Source organism: Diceros bicornis, chromosome 16, assembly GCF_020826845.1.
Source record: "Diceros bicornis minor isolate mBicDic1 chromosome 16, mDicBic1.mat.cur, whole genome shotgun sequence".
Taxonomy (NCBI): Eukaryota; Metazoa; Chordata; class Mammalia; order Perissodactyla; family Rhinocerotidae; genus Diceros; species Diceros bicornis.
The window spans coordinates 28,066,696-28,086,122 of NC_080755.1; the positions used below are offsets into that span (position 1 = coordinate 28,066,696).

At 39.7% G+C, this 19,427-nt stretch overlaps 1 protein-coding gene across 3 annotated transcripts in view; it reads left to right on the forward strand.

The window, feature by feature from the left end:
• ASXL3 (ASXL transcriptional regulator 3) overlaps positions 1-16,542 on the forward strand; it is a 185,328-nt gene extending 168,786 nt beyond the window's left edge. For all 3 annotated transcript variants that reach the window (XM_058556962.1, XM_058556964.1, XM_058556963.1), the window contains 2 exons: positions 3,509-5,465; positions 8,253-16,542. In XM_058556962.1, the coding sequence (XP_058412945.1) occupies positions 3,509-5,465; positions 8,253-11,963 (5,668 nt within the window). In that variant the 3' untranslated portion in view covers positions 11,964-16,542. The remainder of the gene's footprint in view (positions 1-3,508; positions 5,466-8,252) is intronic.
• Positions 16,543-19,427: the final 2,885 nt, after the last annotated feature.

The window sequence follows — 19,427 nt, forward strand, 5'->3', positions numbered from 1 at the left end:
TTTGTTTCTTTTTTAAATAATACCAGCCACACATAAGTGTGGTAATGACTGAACTAAATTGAAAGTAGTTTCTCCTTTGTCTCATTGTTAAAAGACACATGTTCTACATGGGAAGAATTGGAGTCTTATAGACAATCAGATTCCTGAGAAAGGAGTAGAGATTGAAGAAAATGGACAGTAACTTGAGTTACTTAGTAACTCAGTCCTCTTAGTAGAGGAATTTGTGCTTTAACTTCCAACATACACAGTTATTGCTGAGAGTTGTTGTTTTGTGTAAAAGACACTGGGGTGGTTGCAGGTAATGAAACCTGTACCATTTGATCTAATTTCACAAAATTCCCTCTGTAAATGGGGAAAAGCATGCCGGAAGGAGTCTCACATGAGAACTCTTCATGAAAAGGAGTCGCATGATTGGTCAACAGGCTGCTTACTGAGAGTAGGCTAGCCTTTGGTGAACTGTCCTAACCAGCAGTGCTCTCGAGTAGGAAGTCTTGTTTTTAATTGCTGTCCTAGGACTCCTGGATACGTATACATATTTAAACAAAACTAAAAGGAGATAATTAACATCTTTTCTCAAAAACTAAAAATATGGCACGCTAGTTATATGCTTTCATATATAGTCACCAACAGTATTATTCAAGCCTGGCTGCATCAAAATCCTCATTGGAGCTTTTAAAAAGAGAGAGAGATTACTGGGACCCACCCCAGACATACTGATTGAGAATCTCCAGGAGTTGAGCCCAGGAATCTGTATTTTTAGATACTTTCCAGGTCATGCTGATGCCCAGCAGGATGAAGAAGCCTGGAGGATGACATTGAAGACCACTTAGGATGCCTCCCTCGCCTTTTGTCTGACAAAGGGACTGTTGGGAGTACTCTTCAGTAATGGCAGAAGCATAACCGAGTTAGTTATCTCCAAAGCACTGGTCCTTAATTTTTATTGACTGTTGGGCCCATTCTTTTATTAATTCAACAATATTTATCCAACGTCTCCTCTCTGTCAGACATTCTCCTAGATGCCGGAGATGTAGTCAGTCATCTGTAGGGCTTCCTAAGGCTCTGCCCTTACAGAGCCTACATTTTAGGGACCGTGCATTACAGGGAGTTTTCTTTCACTCAACAAAGAATCATTGAGCCTTCTCTGGCTCTGACGTTTCTAAGAGCTTTGCAAATATTCACTTAATCCTCTCAATAATCCTACAAGGTGTGGATATCATTATTATTCTTATATTTAAAAAAAGTTTAAGAACCCGAGGGACAGTGAAACTAAGTAATTTTCCCATATTTACACAGTGTGGTTAAGTAATTTACTCAGGATCTTAATCCTGAAAATCCTTCTCAGGAAAATTTGCACACACACAATGTTTTACATGAAATTTAGGGGCCTCATAGACTCCAATGGATAGCAGGCTAAAGGCCCCTGCCCTGGAGGGTGACAGCTACAATACTGTGAGTACAAATGACTCTCCATCACCATTACTGAGCTCTGAGGACAAACAGTTCTTTTACTTAACCCTTTGCTTGCTGTAGTTTATCCGTAGAGTTTCTGTTCCCTTACATCACAGGACTCCTTGCTTGTTCTCTTTGGTCTTTTATTACGTACTGGATGACAGATGTATTCTGGACATTTCATTGACTGCCCTTCTAATTTTGTTACTTCTGTATTACCTGCATTCCCCCAATATGTGAGGGAGTTTTTCTGGCATCAGACAGTTTTCAGTGGAGTAATACCATGTGCCTTTTCATTGCTCCAAGTTTTCCCAAGAATGTTGCCATCCAAACTCATCTCGAGTTAAGATGTCTGATTTAGTTTTCTGCCTTTTGTTTGAGATCTTTATCGTGGTTCTTATTGGCTTACTCTGCTTGTAATATAGTACTGTTTTATATTCATTTTAGTTACTTAGAGATCATCTGTTTGTATGCTAACTCAGAATTGCAGGAGTTGGTCTGTTGATTTGTGGTCTAGATTTCTGGAGGTCAGGATTTTCCTTTGTTTGGTATGTGGTGTGCTGTGAGCATCTTCCTTCTATGACTTACGCTGTCTTAAATCTATTCCCATGAAAATAATAAAATACTGACATAGACATATTTTATACAGTGCTGTTTTGCATACAAGATTTATATATATATGTATATTTATATATATCGTTATTAACCACTTAGCAGAAGTTTGGCTGCCAGTGGATAGATTCTGTATCTTCTACACCTTACTTCTTATCAGTGGTACCTCTGCTTAACCTAGCCTCAAGGGACCTTATTTCTAGCTGATTATTCTGCTTTAAATTTATCTGTAGTTATTCTGCTCCGCTCAGTATAGTATAGTTATAAATTGTAGCTTTGTTTGAACTCATCTTAGGGAAAGTTAAAAGAAAAGAGACTAATTATGAAGGAAATATCTTCTTTTTAGAGCCTTCTGAATTTTAGTAAAGAAGGCAATGGTCAAATACCCAAAAAGTGTGTTCAATTTTATTTCCCTTTCATTTTGAGGATTTAATTTAAGTAAAAGGTAAGTGGATTTCACTGAGGTATTTTCTTGTGCTGATACTGTTTTAGCTGTATTTCTTCACTCAAATGCATTTCTTTCTCTGGAAATGTTCTCTCTCCTGCTTATCTTTGTAATTGCCTGTACTCTAATTTAACTGCGTGTAGAACAGCATATTTCTCTACCATCTGATGCTGATTTTGTAACTTAGTATGACAAGAAGTAGTGATTTACAATATCTTTCATTGTAATTCTGATTAACTTTGTTTTATGACTTAAACATTAGGCTGGATTATTTCTTGATATTCTTTACTGTCTTTCATGGAATATCTTTACGGTAAGAAATCTGCATGAAAGAATTTAAAAGTCTTGCCTCACACAAATGTAATCTAGTAGAATCAATTTTGATGATCCCAAATATGTTTCGTTATGCTTTAGTGAAATTTCCATATTGTCTTAGGTTAGACACTTAGATACTAAAATAAGGTGATTGAGTAACACCTCTTATGTTGGTTTAAGAGAACTTAATCTTTGGTAGTCATTTTAATTTCAAGATTTTACAACATAGCCATCTTCCGTTCATTTTAATTATTTGGTTATGTTGCACTCTCTGAAGACTATGTAGTTTTCTATTATAAGGACATCTTTCTACTTTCTGACTTTAAAAATTTTAGATCTTACACATTCTTTTGCTTTTCTCCCCATATTTTCTAATCTTTTGTAGTATGTAATTTTCTTATTCCTTTTACTAATTTACTTGGTAAGGTTCATATCTCCTTGCTTACAGAGTAAAAACCTATACCTTTCTTAACCAGAAGTAGAGTTTAATTTAGTTATGATTATAAAAGCAGTAGAAAAACTAAGTCATCATAAACTAGTTTATATAAAGTAAGCTTGTTACTTAGTGACTATAAAATTAATTTGATGCATTTAATTCTATTGAATATTATACTTGCGACATATCCAAGTTGTACCTTTCATGTTTTGTGGTTGAACAGTAATTTAATGTTCCTAATTTCTTTTCAGGTTAGGCATGTCAAGAGAGGAATCGGTGAAGCTCACTTCTGGACCAAACAATGATGGAGCTGAAAGTGGTTCCTCATGTGGGACCTCTGGCCTTCCAGGTCTTTCTGCACAGACTCACTTGGAAGAACAACAGCCAAAAAGCATGAAAAGTCCAACTTCTCCAGAGCCTGATTTCTGTGCTACGCTTTGCCCTATGGTAGATATGGGTAAGGATGTAATGGCAGAATCAGAATCAGAAGATATCTTGATCCCTGAAGAATCTGTGATTCAGGAGGAAATTGCAGAAGAGGTCGAGACTAGTATCTGTGAATGCCAGGATGAAAATCATAAGACAATACCTGAATTTTCTGAGGAGTCTGAAAGTCCAGCCAACTCTCATGAAGAGCCCCAAATAGTACCTCCTGAAGATAACTTGGAATCCTGTGTTGTGATGAATGATGTTTTAGAAACTTTGCCTCATATTGAAGTTAAGGTGGAAGAGAAATTAGAATCTCCCCAGGAAGAAATGTCGGTTGTTATTGATCAACTAGAAGTCTGTGACTCTCTTGTTCCTTCCATTTCATCTGTGACTCACGTCAGTGACACAGAACATAAGGAGCCAGAAACTTCGATAGAGACCAATTCTCCGAAAATAAAAATAGGGTCCTCTTCTTTAGACGGCCAATTTCCAAATGAAGGAATTGCTGTGGATATGGAGCTACAGAGTGATCCTGATGAACAGCTTTCTGAAAATGCTTGCATCTCTGAAACGTCATTCTCTTCTGAGAGCCCAGAGGGAGGCTGTACCAGTCTGACGTCCCCAGGAGGGGAAACCCAGTCTACTTCAGAAGAATCATGTACTCCAGCCTCCCTTGAGACAACATTCTGTTCTGAGGTGTCTAGCACTGAAAATGCAGACAAATATAATCAGAGAAATCCCACTGATGAAAACCTTCATGCATCTTTGATGTCAGAAATTTCTCCAATATCCACTTCACCTGAAATATCAGAAGCATCTCTGATGTCCAATTTACCTTTAACATCAGAAGCATCCCCGGTATCAAATTTACCTTTGACATCAGAAGCATCACCCATGTCTGATTTACCTTTGACATCAGAAACTTCTTCAGTCTCTTCCATGCTTCTCACATCTGAAGCCACTTTTATCTCCAGTTTGCCACTTCCTTCAGAAACATCTCCAATTTCTAATTCTTCCATGAATGAGAGAATGATGCGTCAACAAAGAAGGTCACCTTCTATATCTGAAGAACCACTGTCACCACAGAAAGATGAAGCTTCTGCCCTTGCCAAACCCCTGGGTGAGAGCCTTATTTCTCAGCAGAAGACCCTCTCTAGTACTCCTGAACCCATCAAAATGAGTTCTTCTTCCATTGCTCCTGAAGCATTTCCATCTGAAGAATTGCACAATAAGACCCTGAGCCAGCAGCCTTGTAAATCACGTATTGAAACTGAGAATCCCTATCCTGCTTTGATTCCAGAACTTCCTCCTACAGAAATGATAAAAGTTAAAAATCATAATGTCCTGCAAAGAACAGAAAAGAAAGGAGTGTCTTCACCATTAGAATTATCTGTCTTTTCTGAAGAAACAGAGAGTAAGGGAAATGAGCTTACGTCACCTAAATTACAGGACAAGCAATATGTCTCATCAGTGGATAAGGCCTCATTTTCAGAAGGCTCTAAAAATAAAACACATAAGCAAGGGAGCTCACAGAATCGGTTGGAGACCTCGCATACTTCCAAGTTGTCAGACCCCTCCAAGTCACCTGATGGGATAAGAAATGAAAGTAGAGAATCCGAGATATCAAAGAGGAAAACTGCAGAGCAGCACAGCTTTGGAATCTGTAAGGAAAAGAGGGCTAGGATAGAAGATGATCAGTCAACCCGGAACATATCATCTAGCAGCCCACCAGAGAAAGAACAGCCTCCAAGAGAGGAACCCAGGGTTCCACCTCTCAAGGTACAGTATTAAAAAAAAAAAAAAAAAGGCAATTCCATAGATAGGCTTTTCCTATTTAGATTCTTATATTTTAAAAAGTAAAGGAGGTTTTCTTCCTTCCAGGTTTTATGTAGCAGTTTATAATCTAATACTGGTAGCACCAGTTTAATATGAAATGATTATTTTTAAGACTGGGTATTGAGTTCATATGATAAGTTACATGTATATATTTAGACCTTAGCATTTAAGGTAAAAAGAAGTGAGAGGGGAGAACAGGGCCTGGAGGAGCTCACAGGCCGCTGAAATACAGGATCTTTGGGAGATTCCAAGGTGTAGGACAGAGGTGTACCTAAACTTGGGAAAACTTGAAAAATAATTTAGTGTCCTATAAAAGTTTACTAAGACTAGAGAGAAAAGTAGTCAGAAGTCAGAGGCATGCACTAAAGAGTTGAAAGTGTATATTTTTCACTCATCCATTTTTCTAACAAACGCTGAACACCACCATTGCCTAGCAGAGAGCACCTGGCTTCTGGAAGAGCCTCATTAAATATTTTTTGAATACATCAATGAAATTGCTTTGTAAACCTTGAGGGAAAATGCTGTAGATATGTAGGTATACAAATCCTATTTTTTTATTTCCAGGATTGTAAATAGGTATTTAACTTCACAAGATAATAAAGCCTGTAGACAAACATTCCTATTTATATATTTTCTTTTGATCCCAGGTGGATTTTAACTCTCAGAAAACAAACCTTTTATATAAATTGGCTCTGCCTAAGTAAACTGAGAACTAAAGTTAATTCAAAAGCAGCTCTCTATTTAATAAAAAAAATTATGCCCACTATAATTTATATTTATTTGATGCTTTTTATCTCTGTCCATTTATGTTGTCCTACAATTAAATGGATTATTCCATCATAGGATTGATCTGGAATTATAAACCTACTCAAGCTTCTTCATCTCTTTTTGCCTTTATTTTGCTCTGCTCTGACATCTTCTTTTTGCCTGTGATTCATGATCTCCATAAGGTTGACTTTAAGAGTGTGGTTGTAGTTATTCTATTTAGTAAAGCAGTCCCTACTAAACAAGATTCTAGAGATGTAAAAGATGAACAGTAAGCTCCAATTAAAATCCTGCTATGCATTTTAATTTCTGAAGCAAAGGAAAGAAAAATATTATAAGCATGCTTTTCATAGGAAATATTTTTAAACATACTAGTCTAATTTTTTTTGGTCTAAAGCTTATTTTCAAAGTGAGATAACGCTTTATGTAACGATAGATAGATACTACAAGTATATTTGATGTTTATTTGACCTTGAGCTCTTGCTTACGTATACCTAGGCTTCATTTTTTAAATGTTTTAAATTGTTTAAACTAAGGGAAACATTTAAAAAGAAAAATGGAATCCCCTCTCTAAATTCATCTTTTCTTTGGAGCCTTTGGATTAGAAGAGAGACATTACAAGTTTGCAAATGAGAAATGAGATAGCTCAGGAAGACAATTCCATCTACCAGGCTTCCAAAGCATACTTCCAAATTGATATGATCTTATAGTATGTGTAAAGTGTTTATAATATAAATATACATATGTTAAGAAGAGAGAGAGAAGTTTTCTAGGAAAAGCTTTTTCTGGAGGGGAGGAAAGGGAAGCATAGTACATGTTAGCAGCACTGAATGAGGAATCTGAAGACTCTGTCACTCACTAGCTATGTGACCCCAGGGCAGTCTACTTTACCTCGCTAGCTCAGTTTTTTCAAATGTAAAACGAGGGGGGTTAGCTAGATCTCTTTCAGCTCTACAAATCTATGGCTCCAAGAATGTTCTTAGTGACTACAGCATCACAGGCATTGCTATGGGATGTTGGTTGTTAGGTCTGGTGCCTCATGAATTTGTTGATATCTGCCAGTGTCTTAATTAGCATGAGTAGGTGAACAGTGTGGATTGGGACATTTATGAAATTCAGCAAATTGTGGATTACCAATATCAAAAGAAACTGCCCAACCCATTCTTTCTTTTAGAGGCAGAAAACCAGAGTTGCCCTTGCTTTCATGAACACATAATGATAATAAAATCCCTTTAGAAAGCAGAGCACTCTCACAAATATAGTCTTATTCCATTTTATAAGAGCTCTGTGAAGGAAATAGACCAGAAATAACTAGTCTCATTTTACGACTGAGTTTACAAACTCTTATTGTGTGCTTATTATATATGTGTAAGACAGAGTGCTAGGTGGTATGGGAGTACATAAAACCATAGAGTCTCTGGCTCAGCCAGGTTATTGGAGAAACTGAAGTACACAGTCATTTGCCTAGGATCACAAAGTTTCTTTGAGTAAAGCCAGGGTGAGAATTCTAGTCTCCTGGCCTCTTGGCTGGGGCTTTTTTCTTTGTGTCAAATTAAGACTGATAAACTCCAATAGAATTAAGGTCCCAGTTTTTCATGACAGCAAGGAAGATAATTTAAAAGCTAACTATCTCTAAGTCTTTTTAGCTAACCTTATTTTAAGAAGCATGGATTTTGTTTCCATTTATATGAGGCATTAAGAAGATGTTTCATTCCCATGCCAAATGAAGTCACTGGTTGATGTTTTTATAGGTAAAAAAACAGAGATAAAAAATTTTAATTTTCACATTTATGCTGCATTTATTGTTGCTTTATACCCTAAAGGCCCATTCAGGGATTTAGGTGTAGTTCATGACACACTGCGAGAGAAGGCAGCTACTCTCCTCCCTTGCATTATCGTGTTCCACATGCCTCCTCTGTGATCATGTACCAAGTGCTTTATCTCTCCGTTCTCCCCTTCCTGTAGATCCAGCTTTCCAAAATTGGACCACCTTTTATCATCAAGAGCCAACCAGTCTCCAAACCAGAGTCTCGAGCATCCCCCAGCACATCCGTCAGTGGTGGGAGGAACACAGGAGCCAGGACCCTCGCAGATATCAAGGCCCGAGCCCAGCAAGCAAGGGCCCAACGAGAGGCGGCGGCTGCGGCTGCTGTGGCCGCCGCTGCGAGCATCGTCTCCGGAGCCATGGGGAGCCCAGGAGAGGGTGGAAAGGCGAGAACCCTGGCGCACATCAAAGAACAGACAAAGGCGAAGCTCTTTGCAAAGCATCAAGCCAGAGCCCACCTCTTCCAGAACTCTAAAGAGACCCGGTTGCCTCCACTTGGCTCAAAGGAAGGGCCTCCAAGCTTAGAAGTCTCTTCTACTCCTGAAACAAAAATCGAAGGTTCAACTGGTGTCATTATTGTCAATCCAAACTGTAGATCTCCTAGCAACAAGTCTGCGCACCTCCGGGAGACCACCACTGTATTACAGCAGTCTCTTAACCCGATGAAACTTCCAGAAACTGCCACTGACTTATCTGTGCACAGTTCTGATGAAAATATACCTGTGTCACATTTATCTGAGAAAATTGTTTCATCTACCTCTTCTGAAAATAGCAGTGTGCCCATGCTTTTTAATAAAAATTCTGTCCCTGTGTCTGTTTGCAGCACTGCTATGTCGGGAGCAATTAAAGAACATCCCTTTGTGAGTTCTGTTGATAAATCCTCTGTTCTAATGTCTGTTGACAGTGCAAACACTACAATTTCTGCTTGTAATATAAGCATGTTAAAAACCATCCAGGGAACTGACACTCCATGCATAGCCATTATACCAAAATGTATTGAAAGCACTCCTCTTCCCACCACTGCAGAGGACTCCAGCTTATCGAGCTCCATGGATGACAAGCAGTTGCTAATATCAAGCAGCAGTGCTAGTAACTTAGTGTCCAGTCAGTACACCTCTGTGCCAACTCCCTCCGTTGGAAATAATTTGCCAAACCGTCTCTCCACTAGCTCGGTCTTGATTCCCCCAACGGGAATTAACAACAGATTTCCTTCTGAGAAGATAGCCATGCCTGGGAGTGAAGAACAGGCCACCGTATCCATGGGTACCACTGTGAGAGCAGCCCTCAGCTGCAGGGATTCAGTAGCAGTCACAGACACTCTGGTTGCACGCCCACCTGTCGCAATGTTTACTGGAAGCATGCTAACAATAAACTCTTATGAGAGTGCTCCCAAGTTAAGTGTTGAAAGCTTGGACAAAAATTCAGGGCCTCGAAACAGGGCAGACAATTCTGGGAAACCTCAGCAACCTCCAGGGGGCTTTGCACCAGCAGCCATAAACAGATCAATTCCGTGTAAAGTCATCGTTGACCACAGCACCACGCTGACCTCCACTTTGTCTCTGACTGTCTCCATTGAAAGTGCAGAAGCCAACTTGGACCTCCAGAGCAGATCAGTGAGGACAGAAGCATCCATACAGCCCATGGCATGTCCTCAGGTGTCTGTTATTAGCAGGCCTGAGCCAGTTGCAAATGAAGGCGTAGATCACGGTTCTAGTTTCATCGCTGGTTCTGCAGCAAAACAAGACTGTAAAACGATTCCGGCTGCCTGCACAGGTCTCCGAGAAGTACCCCTTGTTGTTCCAGATAAATTAAATGAGGTGACTGCTCCTAGTAGTGGCTTTGCTGAGCAGGCACGTGGCCCCACCACTTTCAAAAGTGAAGCAGACACAACCTGTAGCAATCAATATAACTCAAACAACCGGATTTGCTGGAATGATGACGGGATGAGGAGCACGGGCCAGCCTCTGGTTAGTCACTCTGGTTCAAGTAAACAGAAAGACTATCTAGAGCAGGGCTGTCCAAAGGCTATCAAAACGGAACACGCCAGCTACTCGCACATGTCGGAACTTCACCCCAGGAATCTCATAACAAGTGTCTCTCTCCCTGTGAAGTCTGAACCTCATGAAGTGGACAAGGGCTTTAGAATGGACACTGAAGACTTCCCTGGCCCTGAGCTGCCTCCTCCTGCCGCAGAGGCAGCCCCTAGTATGCAACAGGCACCGAACGTGAAGGCTCCCACCTCTGGTCCCATGGAAGAGGCGATTTCTTTGCCTACAGACACCCTGAAAAGAGTTCCCAGTGCAGGGAGCTCAAGCTGTCGTCTCTCGTCTGTGGAGGCTAACAATCCCCTGGTGACACAGTTACTACAGGGTAACCTGCCTTTGGAAAAAGTGTTGCCGCAGCCCAGATTGGGAGCCAAGCTCGAAATTAACAGGCTTCCTCTGCCTCTTCAAACTACCTCAGTGGGTAAATCAGCACCAGAGAGGAGCATTGTCGAAATGCCGTCCAGCTCTCCCAATCCTGACGGGAAGGGCTACTTGGCAGGGACTCTTGCACCACTGCAAATGAGAAAGCGAGAGAACCACCCCAAAAAGAGAGTAGCCAGGACTATGGGCGAACACACTCAAGTTAAATGTGAGCCAGGGAAATTGTTGGGGGACCCAGATGTGAAAGGGGTGCCTTGTGTCATCAACTCAGGCGTGAATCAGCTGGGACACAGCCAGCCTTTTAAGCAAGAGTGGCTGAACAAGCACCCCATGCAGACCAGAATTGTTCACAGCCCTGAGGTCAAGCAGCAGAAGCGGCTGCTCCCCTCCTGTAGCTTCCAGCAGAACCTATTTCACGTGGACAAGAATGGCGGCTTCCACCCCGACGCTGGTACCTCACACAGACAGCAGTTTTACCAAATGCCTGTGGCTGCCAGGGGCCCCATGCCTACTGCAGCTCTGTTACAGGCCCCTGCCAAGCCTCCAGTGGGCTGTAATGCATTTGCCTTCAGTCGGCATCTTGAACAAAAGGGATTGGGAGAAGCTGGCCTTTCTTCTGCACCTCACCAGCTAAGGTTAGCCAACATGTTATCCCCCAGCATGCCCGTTAAAGAAGGTGATGACGCGGGAGGGGCTGCACGTGTGATGCCAAACAAAGCACTGGTGCATCCCCCACCCCCTCCACCCCCGCCCCCTCCACCCTTGGCGTTGCCCCCGCCTCCCCCACCACCACCTCCGCTACCTCCACCTCTTCCTAATGCAGAAGTCCCATCCGATCAGAAACAACCACCAGTTACCATGGAAACCACTAAGAGACTTAGTTGGCCACAGTCCACGGGCATATGTAGCAATATAAAACCGGAACCTCCTTCTTTTGAGGAAGGTTTAAGCAGCAGCTGTGAACTGGGCATGAAACAAGTTTCCTATGACCAGAATGAAATGAAAGAACAGTTAAAAGCATTTGCGCTAAAAAATGCAGATTTCTCTTCCTATTTGCTTTCTGAGCCACAAAAGCCTTTTGCCCAATTAGCTGCTCAGAAAATGCAGGTGCAGCAACAACAGCAGCTCTGTGGAAATTATCCAACAATACACTTTGGGAGCACGAGCTTCAAAAGGGCAGCCTCTGCAATTGAAAAGTCCATTGGGATTTTGGGAAGTGGCTCCGGTGCTGCCACAGGCCTGCCTGGTCAGAACGCTCCGATGCCTGTTCAGAACTTTGCCGACAGCAGCAACAAGGATGAATTGGAACTGAAATGCTCTTGCCGGCTGAAAGCCATGATTGTGTGCAAAGGCTGCGGGGCCTTCTGCCATGACGACTGCATAGGGCCTTCGAAACTCTGTGTAGCTTGCCTGGTTGTGCGATAAGAGCTGAATGAAAGATGCAGTATCCCTTTTCAACACGGAAAAGCCAAACGGCGCCAGCAACAACAAATTGGATAACTCAGTGGTTTATATCGTGCTAATTTATTTTACTTTGGAACAGATTATTGTTTCTCTATGGGATTATTATTTTCTTGCCTTTCTCGGAAAGGGGAGATTGCATCCCACCTGAGTGGCTCTGCAGCACGTCTTTGGCGTAGTTAGTTGCCGTTCCCAGCTTTGGAAAATTTCTGTCCGTGTGTACACAGGGCACTACCCCGTTTGCTTTTTTAAAGTCCAGGTGTAGATAGGAAAAGGACATTTTAAATTACTTAATACTAAGCAGAAATGCAGAAGTAGAGAATGGTAAACACGATTTAAGGTGGTTATGCATCCTTCTGTAGAGTCACCATTACGGCAGGGGTTTGCACAGTGGACTCTCTGGACCTACTGTCACCACAGTGATTAAGTCATTTGGAAAGGGGAATCTGATTTAAATGTGTGATTCCTTGTGTTTACTCATATCACAAAAGATCCATTAAAGGAGGTGTGTGGTTAATGAACTCCACTGTCCTTATTCTCTTTCCTCCCTTTTTACTCTGCAGAGACTGGGGGACTATCTGGATCTGCCTTGGACGCTGTACGCACTGTAGTGAAATGTCTTATACCTGAAATTGCAGTGTGGGCCACATCCCCACTCATCTGCCTCGAGCCCTTTGACACCTGGTGCTGTAAGATCAGTTGGCCCACAGAGAGCCATAGGCCCAGAGGAATTCAGAGCTTCACGTGTGGCTTTTAAGAATACGTATGAAAAAAATGCCCTAAAATTCAAACCAAACAAATAAAACGCTGTGTATGCAAACACATATAAACGGGTTGATAATGTAAATATTAGTCCATTCTGTTCACTCTAATGCAATTACTAGATATTAAAATTTGGGGGAAAATAATTGTAGCCCTTTATTGATGACACCAGTGCATTCTGGCTTCTGACTTTGCGGAAACTGGCCACCTCTTTTATAAAGTGTCATTGGTGATAAAAGGGACTGCAGAAGGCTGGAGTGTTGGCATTTTTCTGAACAATCTTTTTCTCATGATTTGCAATCTATATAATTAACAGTTGACTCTGAAATAGCCCTTATTTTAAAAATTGTTCCAGGTATTGCATGTGTTGGTTTTTTCCCCTCAGGTGAGTTCAGTACATTCTTCATATTTGGGGGAGTGGAACTGCTTTTGAAAAAGGGATACTGCATCTTACAGATATCGTCAGTGTTTATCGAGTAAAGTCTGAGTGTTGAGTATTTGAGCTACATTCCATATACTTTGGCCACCCTCATGTCAGAGAGCAGCTGTAGTTCAGGAGGCTCTGTTCCCTAAAGCAAGTTCAAAAGCACATGTACATTGTGGGAAGATGAAAGACAACAAAAACTACGCCCATTTAACTTCAGATTACAGAGCACAAAATGTGGAGTGCCATTAACCCGTTGATTGACTGTGGCTGTAGAATCAAAAAAAAAACCATGGGGGAAAAGTCATCCGTATCCAGGGTAAGAATGACAGATCTTTTCGCATGGGATCATCCTAATCAATGTAAACTTTTGACATTCCCTTAAAATACGTTTTAAAAATAACTGGAATGAGGCGAAATTACATTCCTGGGGCAAGAAAAAAAAATTGTGATTTTTTTATAGTAGTTAACCACGGTATATGTTGTTATTTTCTCCATATTTATTATTGTGATGTTGCCAAATTTCGTTAGCTGATAGAGACGTCATTTTTGTTAACAAATTGCTGATAGTGAAAGATACTTGATCTTGAAAAGAAAGAAAAGCAAAGAAGGGCCTGCCTCTGTGGCCGCGATGCGGTGCTTCTGTACTGTCACTTCTGTTTTTCATATTAAAATTAACAAAAATAACGACTGAGAAAATTAGCAGTGCACTTAACCAGCCCTTCCCGAGGAATGCAGCATAAGTTCCAGAGGATCGTAAGTTCACTCTGCGCCCAGCTGTGTTTGGGTGGCATCCTCGTCAGTGGTGTCTCTATGGTCTGCTTTGCTCTGATATTGTCTTGGTTCAGAAGAGCATGCTCTGCTCTCACAGAGGGGCACCCCTAAAAGACAGACGCTTGCATGCCAACTCCTTCCAGATTCGGTTGCCGCTCTACCAGTGTCAGATACTGTCTACACCAGCAGATTCAAAACTACCACATCAGTAACTGACACAGTGTTGAAAGAACCTCCAGTCTACAAAACCTTTGCACTCTGTATATGAGGTCCAGTTGGGGCTGATGTGACGCTGAGCTCATTGTCAGTTCCATCGTTGTGGAATACTGCCTACAAATTACTTACTGGGAATAAAGAAAAGTGTCCTTCTGTAGATTTTGATTTTTCACAGAATAGGTTTGGAGAATCACTTGTTGATCATGCATGGATTCTACCACCCAGGTCCAAAGAGCATAGTTTTTCTCTGCCCTTGCTCTTTATTGCCCCCGTTCAAATTCCTAGTATTTGCCTATGGTTTATATTACTGAAAAAATTAATATCTTTGGGTTAAAAAATAATGGAAAGAAATTTAGAAGTAAAATGTAGGTCAGATGTTTTACAAGTGTCCATTTAATATATATACAAAAGCCAGTATATTTGGATTAGGCGAGTAGTAGGTTCTTAGTTTTCTGATTTCCACAGGTGTCTGCCTATGTGCAAATGGAGTATGTTATTTACTACATGGTTATTGTGGTGTAATGTGCAAATTGTAGTGTGTGCATTATCCTGATTATTGGACACTATGCTATCCCTATCAGGAATAGAACTTGCACATGTAACGTAATTTTTTTTTTTTTTTTTTTTTTTTTTTTATCACAAAGGATGTTATTTCCCTAAGTAGCACTTTTGGAGCAGGGGAAGGAAGGAAACTGCTATTCCCTAATCCTCCTCCTATATGATATGCATATGCCTGAGGTGTATAAAGACATTTAGGTAGTTAATGGGCATGTTAATAAGAACATTCTGATGCAAATTCATTTTCAAAATGAAAATATTTTTCCTTCCCCAAAGTGAGGATAGCAGAAATGTTGGTGAACTGAGCACCATAGTTATATATAATATTTCCTTGCTAAGGTCTAGTTTGAAGAAAAAACTTGAAAACAAACCTGTGAGGTTGAGCCTGGTTGCTATAAAGACTTTGTGGTGGTATGTGTTTCTGGGATGAGCTCTAGATGGTTTAGTTGACTGCTAGACCTTGGATATTCTTAGTCCTTCAAAATAAACATACGAAAACAAGCTGGTACATATATGGTGCTTCATAACGCAGTCGAGAGTAAGAGTCCGTGATGCTGCAGCCCCGTTTCCTTTACAAACACTCGCACAATTTCAAAGGAGGAAGTTACTGTGGCCTTGGCTTCCCAGTCCCTCCTTGGTCTGGCGAAGTCCTTGGTTACAGAAGTTGAAGCCCAGCGTAGGGTTGCATCGTCCCTCTGGTGTGGAGACCGAGCGCCACACTAGCGCCTGGTGGGAACGAGCCTGCCGAATGCGCAGAGCCCAGAGTCACTGTCCGTCTGTGTTTCTAGAGAACAATGTGAAGAGTCCTAGAAAAGGAACTCATCAGACTGTCAGGGGCCTAAGTAGCCAAAATGTCACTGAATATAAAAATCTTGTCGTCTTCAGTCCTCATGCTTCGTCACTGTAAAGCGAACAAAAAGCGTTTTTACTATAATTTAAAGGAGCTGCTTTTTTATAGCACATACTATTTCGCTTTGTACTATATTTGATAGTCGCAGAAGAATTTAGGCTGTAGAAGAACTTTGTTGTATTTGTACTGTTCATGAATGTTTCAAAGGAAGTGCTTTACTTGGTTGCCATAATTTTCCTGTACTGCTGTATTTTCCCCCCTGCTTCCTGGAAACCTGATCTGATTCATATTTTCAGTACAGCTTTCTTTTTTAATGTGTGTTTGTGTGTAATTTTTTTTTTTTTTGGTCAGTATTCTGAATGTTTACATCTGTTTGACATTAGCCATTGAATGCCTTTTTTTTTAAAGGCGGTATTACTCCTACGGTGTAACAGCAAAATGTGAAATCAACCCAAACATAACACGCATGACAAAGGCAGAGTGGGGGCGAAGGCCCTGGACCTACATAGACGTTTTCTATCAGCATACAGAAAAGTAAAACCCTCCTTCAGTCCTCTACCAAAGAATATATTATTCCCACAGGAAAAACTCCGAAAAGGTGTGTAAAATCCTCAGAAGGGGGAGCAGTTGATTCAGTAAGACTGCTACAATTTAATACTGTTATGCTTGCTTTGATACCTGACTAAATGTGACTGAGTGCAACAAGCATTTAAAAAATTTTTAGACAGTGTTTTGTTTAGAATTCAGGGATCATGCATTCTTTAATGGTGCTGTTTGTTTTTTATTTCTTCTTTTCTACAAAGAAAAAAAAACGTTGCCTACAAAAGTGACTGCTCACGATACCATAAATTAAATGAAATGAAATGTTTGTCTCTTCATGTTTCTCTGTTCTTCCCTTTCTCAAGGTAACAATTTGGGTTTCAATATTAAAATATTCTGGAGAAAATAAAGAAATTCAACATTAAATAATTGTCATTTTTAATTTTTTATGAAATGAGGTGGTTAATGTATATACATGAACTGTACTAATAAATACTTTGAAAATTTTAATTAAAAAATTTATAGGGAAAACTTAAACCGTATGCTGTTAAATTATCTGCCCTTTTTTTTTGGTATGATGAATTGTCAGCATACAATTATACCTCTTTTTAAAACAGAAAAAAACAAAACTGGAATCTTTGAAATTAACTGTATCTGCTATGCTTGTCATTTAAAAATATATTTGGATCTTGTTTTCATAAAGGTCTTGTTAATTATTTATACAAAAAGACATTCAGGTCAAACAAATTGTTACTACCATATTTAATTTTAACTTTCAAAATGAATTAACTTTAAAAATTCTTTTTTAAAAGAATTTCTCTGGTTAATTTTTTTTTTATCTTGCATTAAATATTACAGCTAGAGCTATTTGAACAAAACGCTGTGAACCATTAGAACAAAGTTGCCTGTTATAGTTACATTGGTTAAAAAAATATGCATATCTTTACAGTAAGATGAATTGGAAAGCATTAAACATAATCGGCTGTTAAATCTAAGTTCAACTGTTTTCATCTACATGGAAAATGCTGTCTTTAGCCACCAGATGGCAAAAGAGGATGTTTACTTTCGGAGGAAAAAAAGCAAAACATGTTTCTTCCTCTTCCAAAAACTAGGTTAAATGATTGTAAGAGTAAAAGAACAACTTATCCAGGTAAGTCAGTGGAAGATAGACTTAATATTTAAAGTTCAGAGCACACACGGTTATCCAGTGATACGCAGGCAATAAAAATTGGAGTAATCCAACATCACAGTTAATCTGGAAGTCAAAATTGAGCAATGAACCTAGTTCTCTTCCCTACAGAAACTTTTATCCAAGTTGTCAATACAATTAATTACCGTACTTTCACTAATTGGAGGAAGGTCGCTTGATTTACAAAGCAAAAATTGAATTTTTTGCCATTTTATTTAAAATAGTTTTATTTCAAGCTTTTCAGCTGTATTAAATATCCCATCACTATAAGTAAAGCTGATATTTAGCAATTTTTAACAATCCTGCAAGGCATTGACCAATCCAAATGGATGGTAGACAAATGAAAAGAGATGGCCCTATTACAAAAAACCAATCAAGATTGGCTAAGTATCAATTCTGTGAACAAAGGAGCTTTCTGAGTCTGCTTTTATCAATAGTTAGAATTTATACTTAGTATATCTGTTGCATTTATGGGAGTTTGAGGTACTTAGGCTAACATTTTCATTTACAATCTCATTTTTTTTAAAGAAATCGTTTAGAGATGGTTTAAAGGTGAGCTCTAACCCAAACACAATGAAATGTCCAGGAGTTTCCCCGTTTTGCTTTTTCCAAGCACACTGTTCAGTGGACACTCCCCATAAATAGCAACTTGGCCAAAGGGCAGGAACCAGCTGCTTTAACAATCTCCTGGACACTTGAGGTCACATAAGATCCATCTCATTTTCTGTGGGCTCATCACATAGACTTTATTACTTATCATAACCTTGTAAATTGAAAATAGGTTTTACCTTTGATCCAAACTTATATCTCTGGTTTCAAATTATGGTTTTCTTTCAAGAAAACATTGTATTCCAAATCCTCCTCCTTCAATGATGAGGGAACATGGAGGGCCTTCAGAGGAGTGCGGGCCTATGGTTTTATTTTCCTTGACTCATTTGTCTTGCAGCATGTGGTTCTGGGATACTGTAATATATTCCAGACAGAGGAAAGCGTGGTTTGCCTCAGTGACTTTGGGAACAACGTGAGCTTCTCCAGGATGTTCTCTCTCTATGTTGAAACTGCAACATATATGCGTGTCCATTTATTTAGAAATAAAAAACATGATTTCTTTAATATAAAATTCTTTTGCCAATCAGTTTAAATATCAAAATGAGGAATCAAAAGGCTTTTCTCCCTGATGGCTTCTAAGCCGAAACCACTGCCACATTTTCTACCTCTTCTTCCTTTAACATGGGGGCTCAATGTAGATTTTTTTTCATGCTACGCATTGTTTGGTAAAATAATCTTTATACCTCCAGGGGAAAAAAAAGCTGTGGGAAATGAGTTGACACCTTAAAAGGAAACATTTAACAATTCCAAACAGTTTTTGAAACTAGAGTAGGACTCTATGGATAATTTATTACCTCTAATCTTCAAACACCTAATTTCCGCACTGCCGGAGGGCCAGTTCAGAGCCTGTTGCATATTTTTGACCATGAGAGGGACAGTGTGAGATTGGTAGCAGTTCGTTTCTTTCTTTCTTTCTTTCTTTTTTTCACATTTTGACATTGGAAAGTTTCTTTTTTGGAAACTTTTTTGTCCAAATAGCTTTGCTTGAGGAAAAATTGGGAATAATCAAGGACACTACCCTTTACAATGCCAGTTTTTAAATTTTGATTCTCTCAGTACTAAATCATTTCCAAGTCTTTAGCCTCCATGATCTGCATATGATGGAGATGAGTTCTCTTCATATAAATAAGCTTTTATGGATTTAACTGTATACTACGCCAAATATGGCAATTTCCCAGAGTTGTTCCAAAAAGGCAGACTGTCTTTATTAAAAAATAATAATAGATAATACACGTGAAGTGCTATAGACCGAATGCTGCAAAGCATTTCATGGGTATTAATTTTCACATTTATCCTTAGAAAAATCCTATTGGGTAGGCACTGTTATTATATCCATGTAATAAATGAGGAACCTGAGGCTTAGAAAGTTGAAAGAAAAGAATAGACAGGTAAGATCTGGGGTATGAAAGAAGTTTTCTCAGACACCAAAGCCCATCCTGTTATTTGCTACAGGATACAGTGGCTGTTACACAGACTACTAGGTACTGGGGATTCTGAGAAAAATTG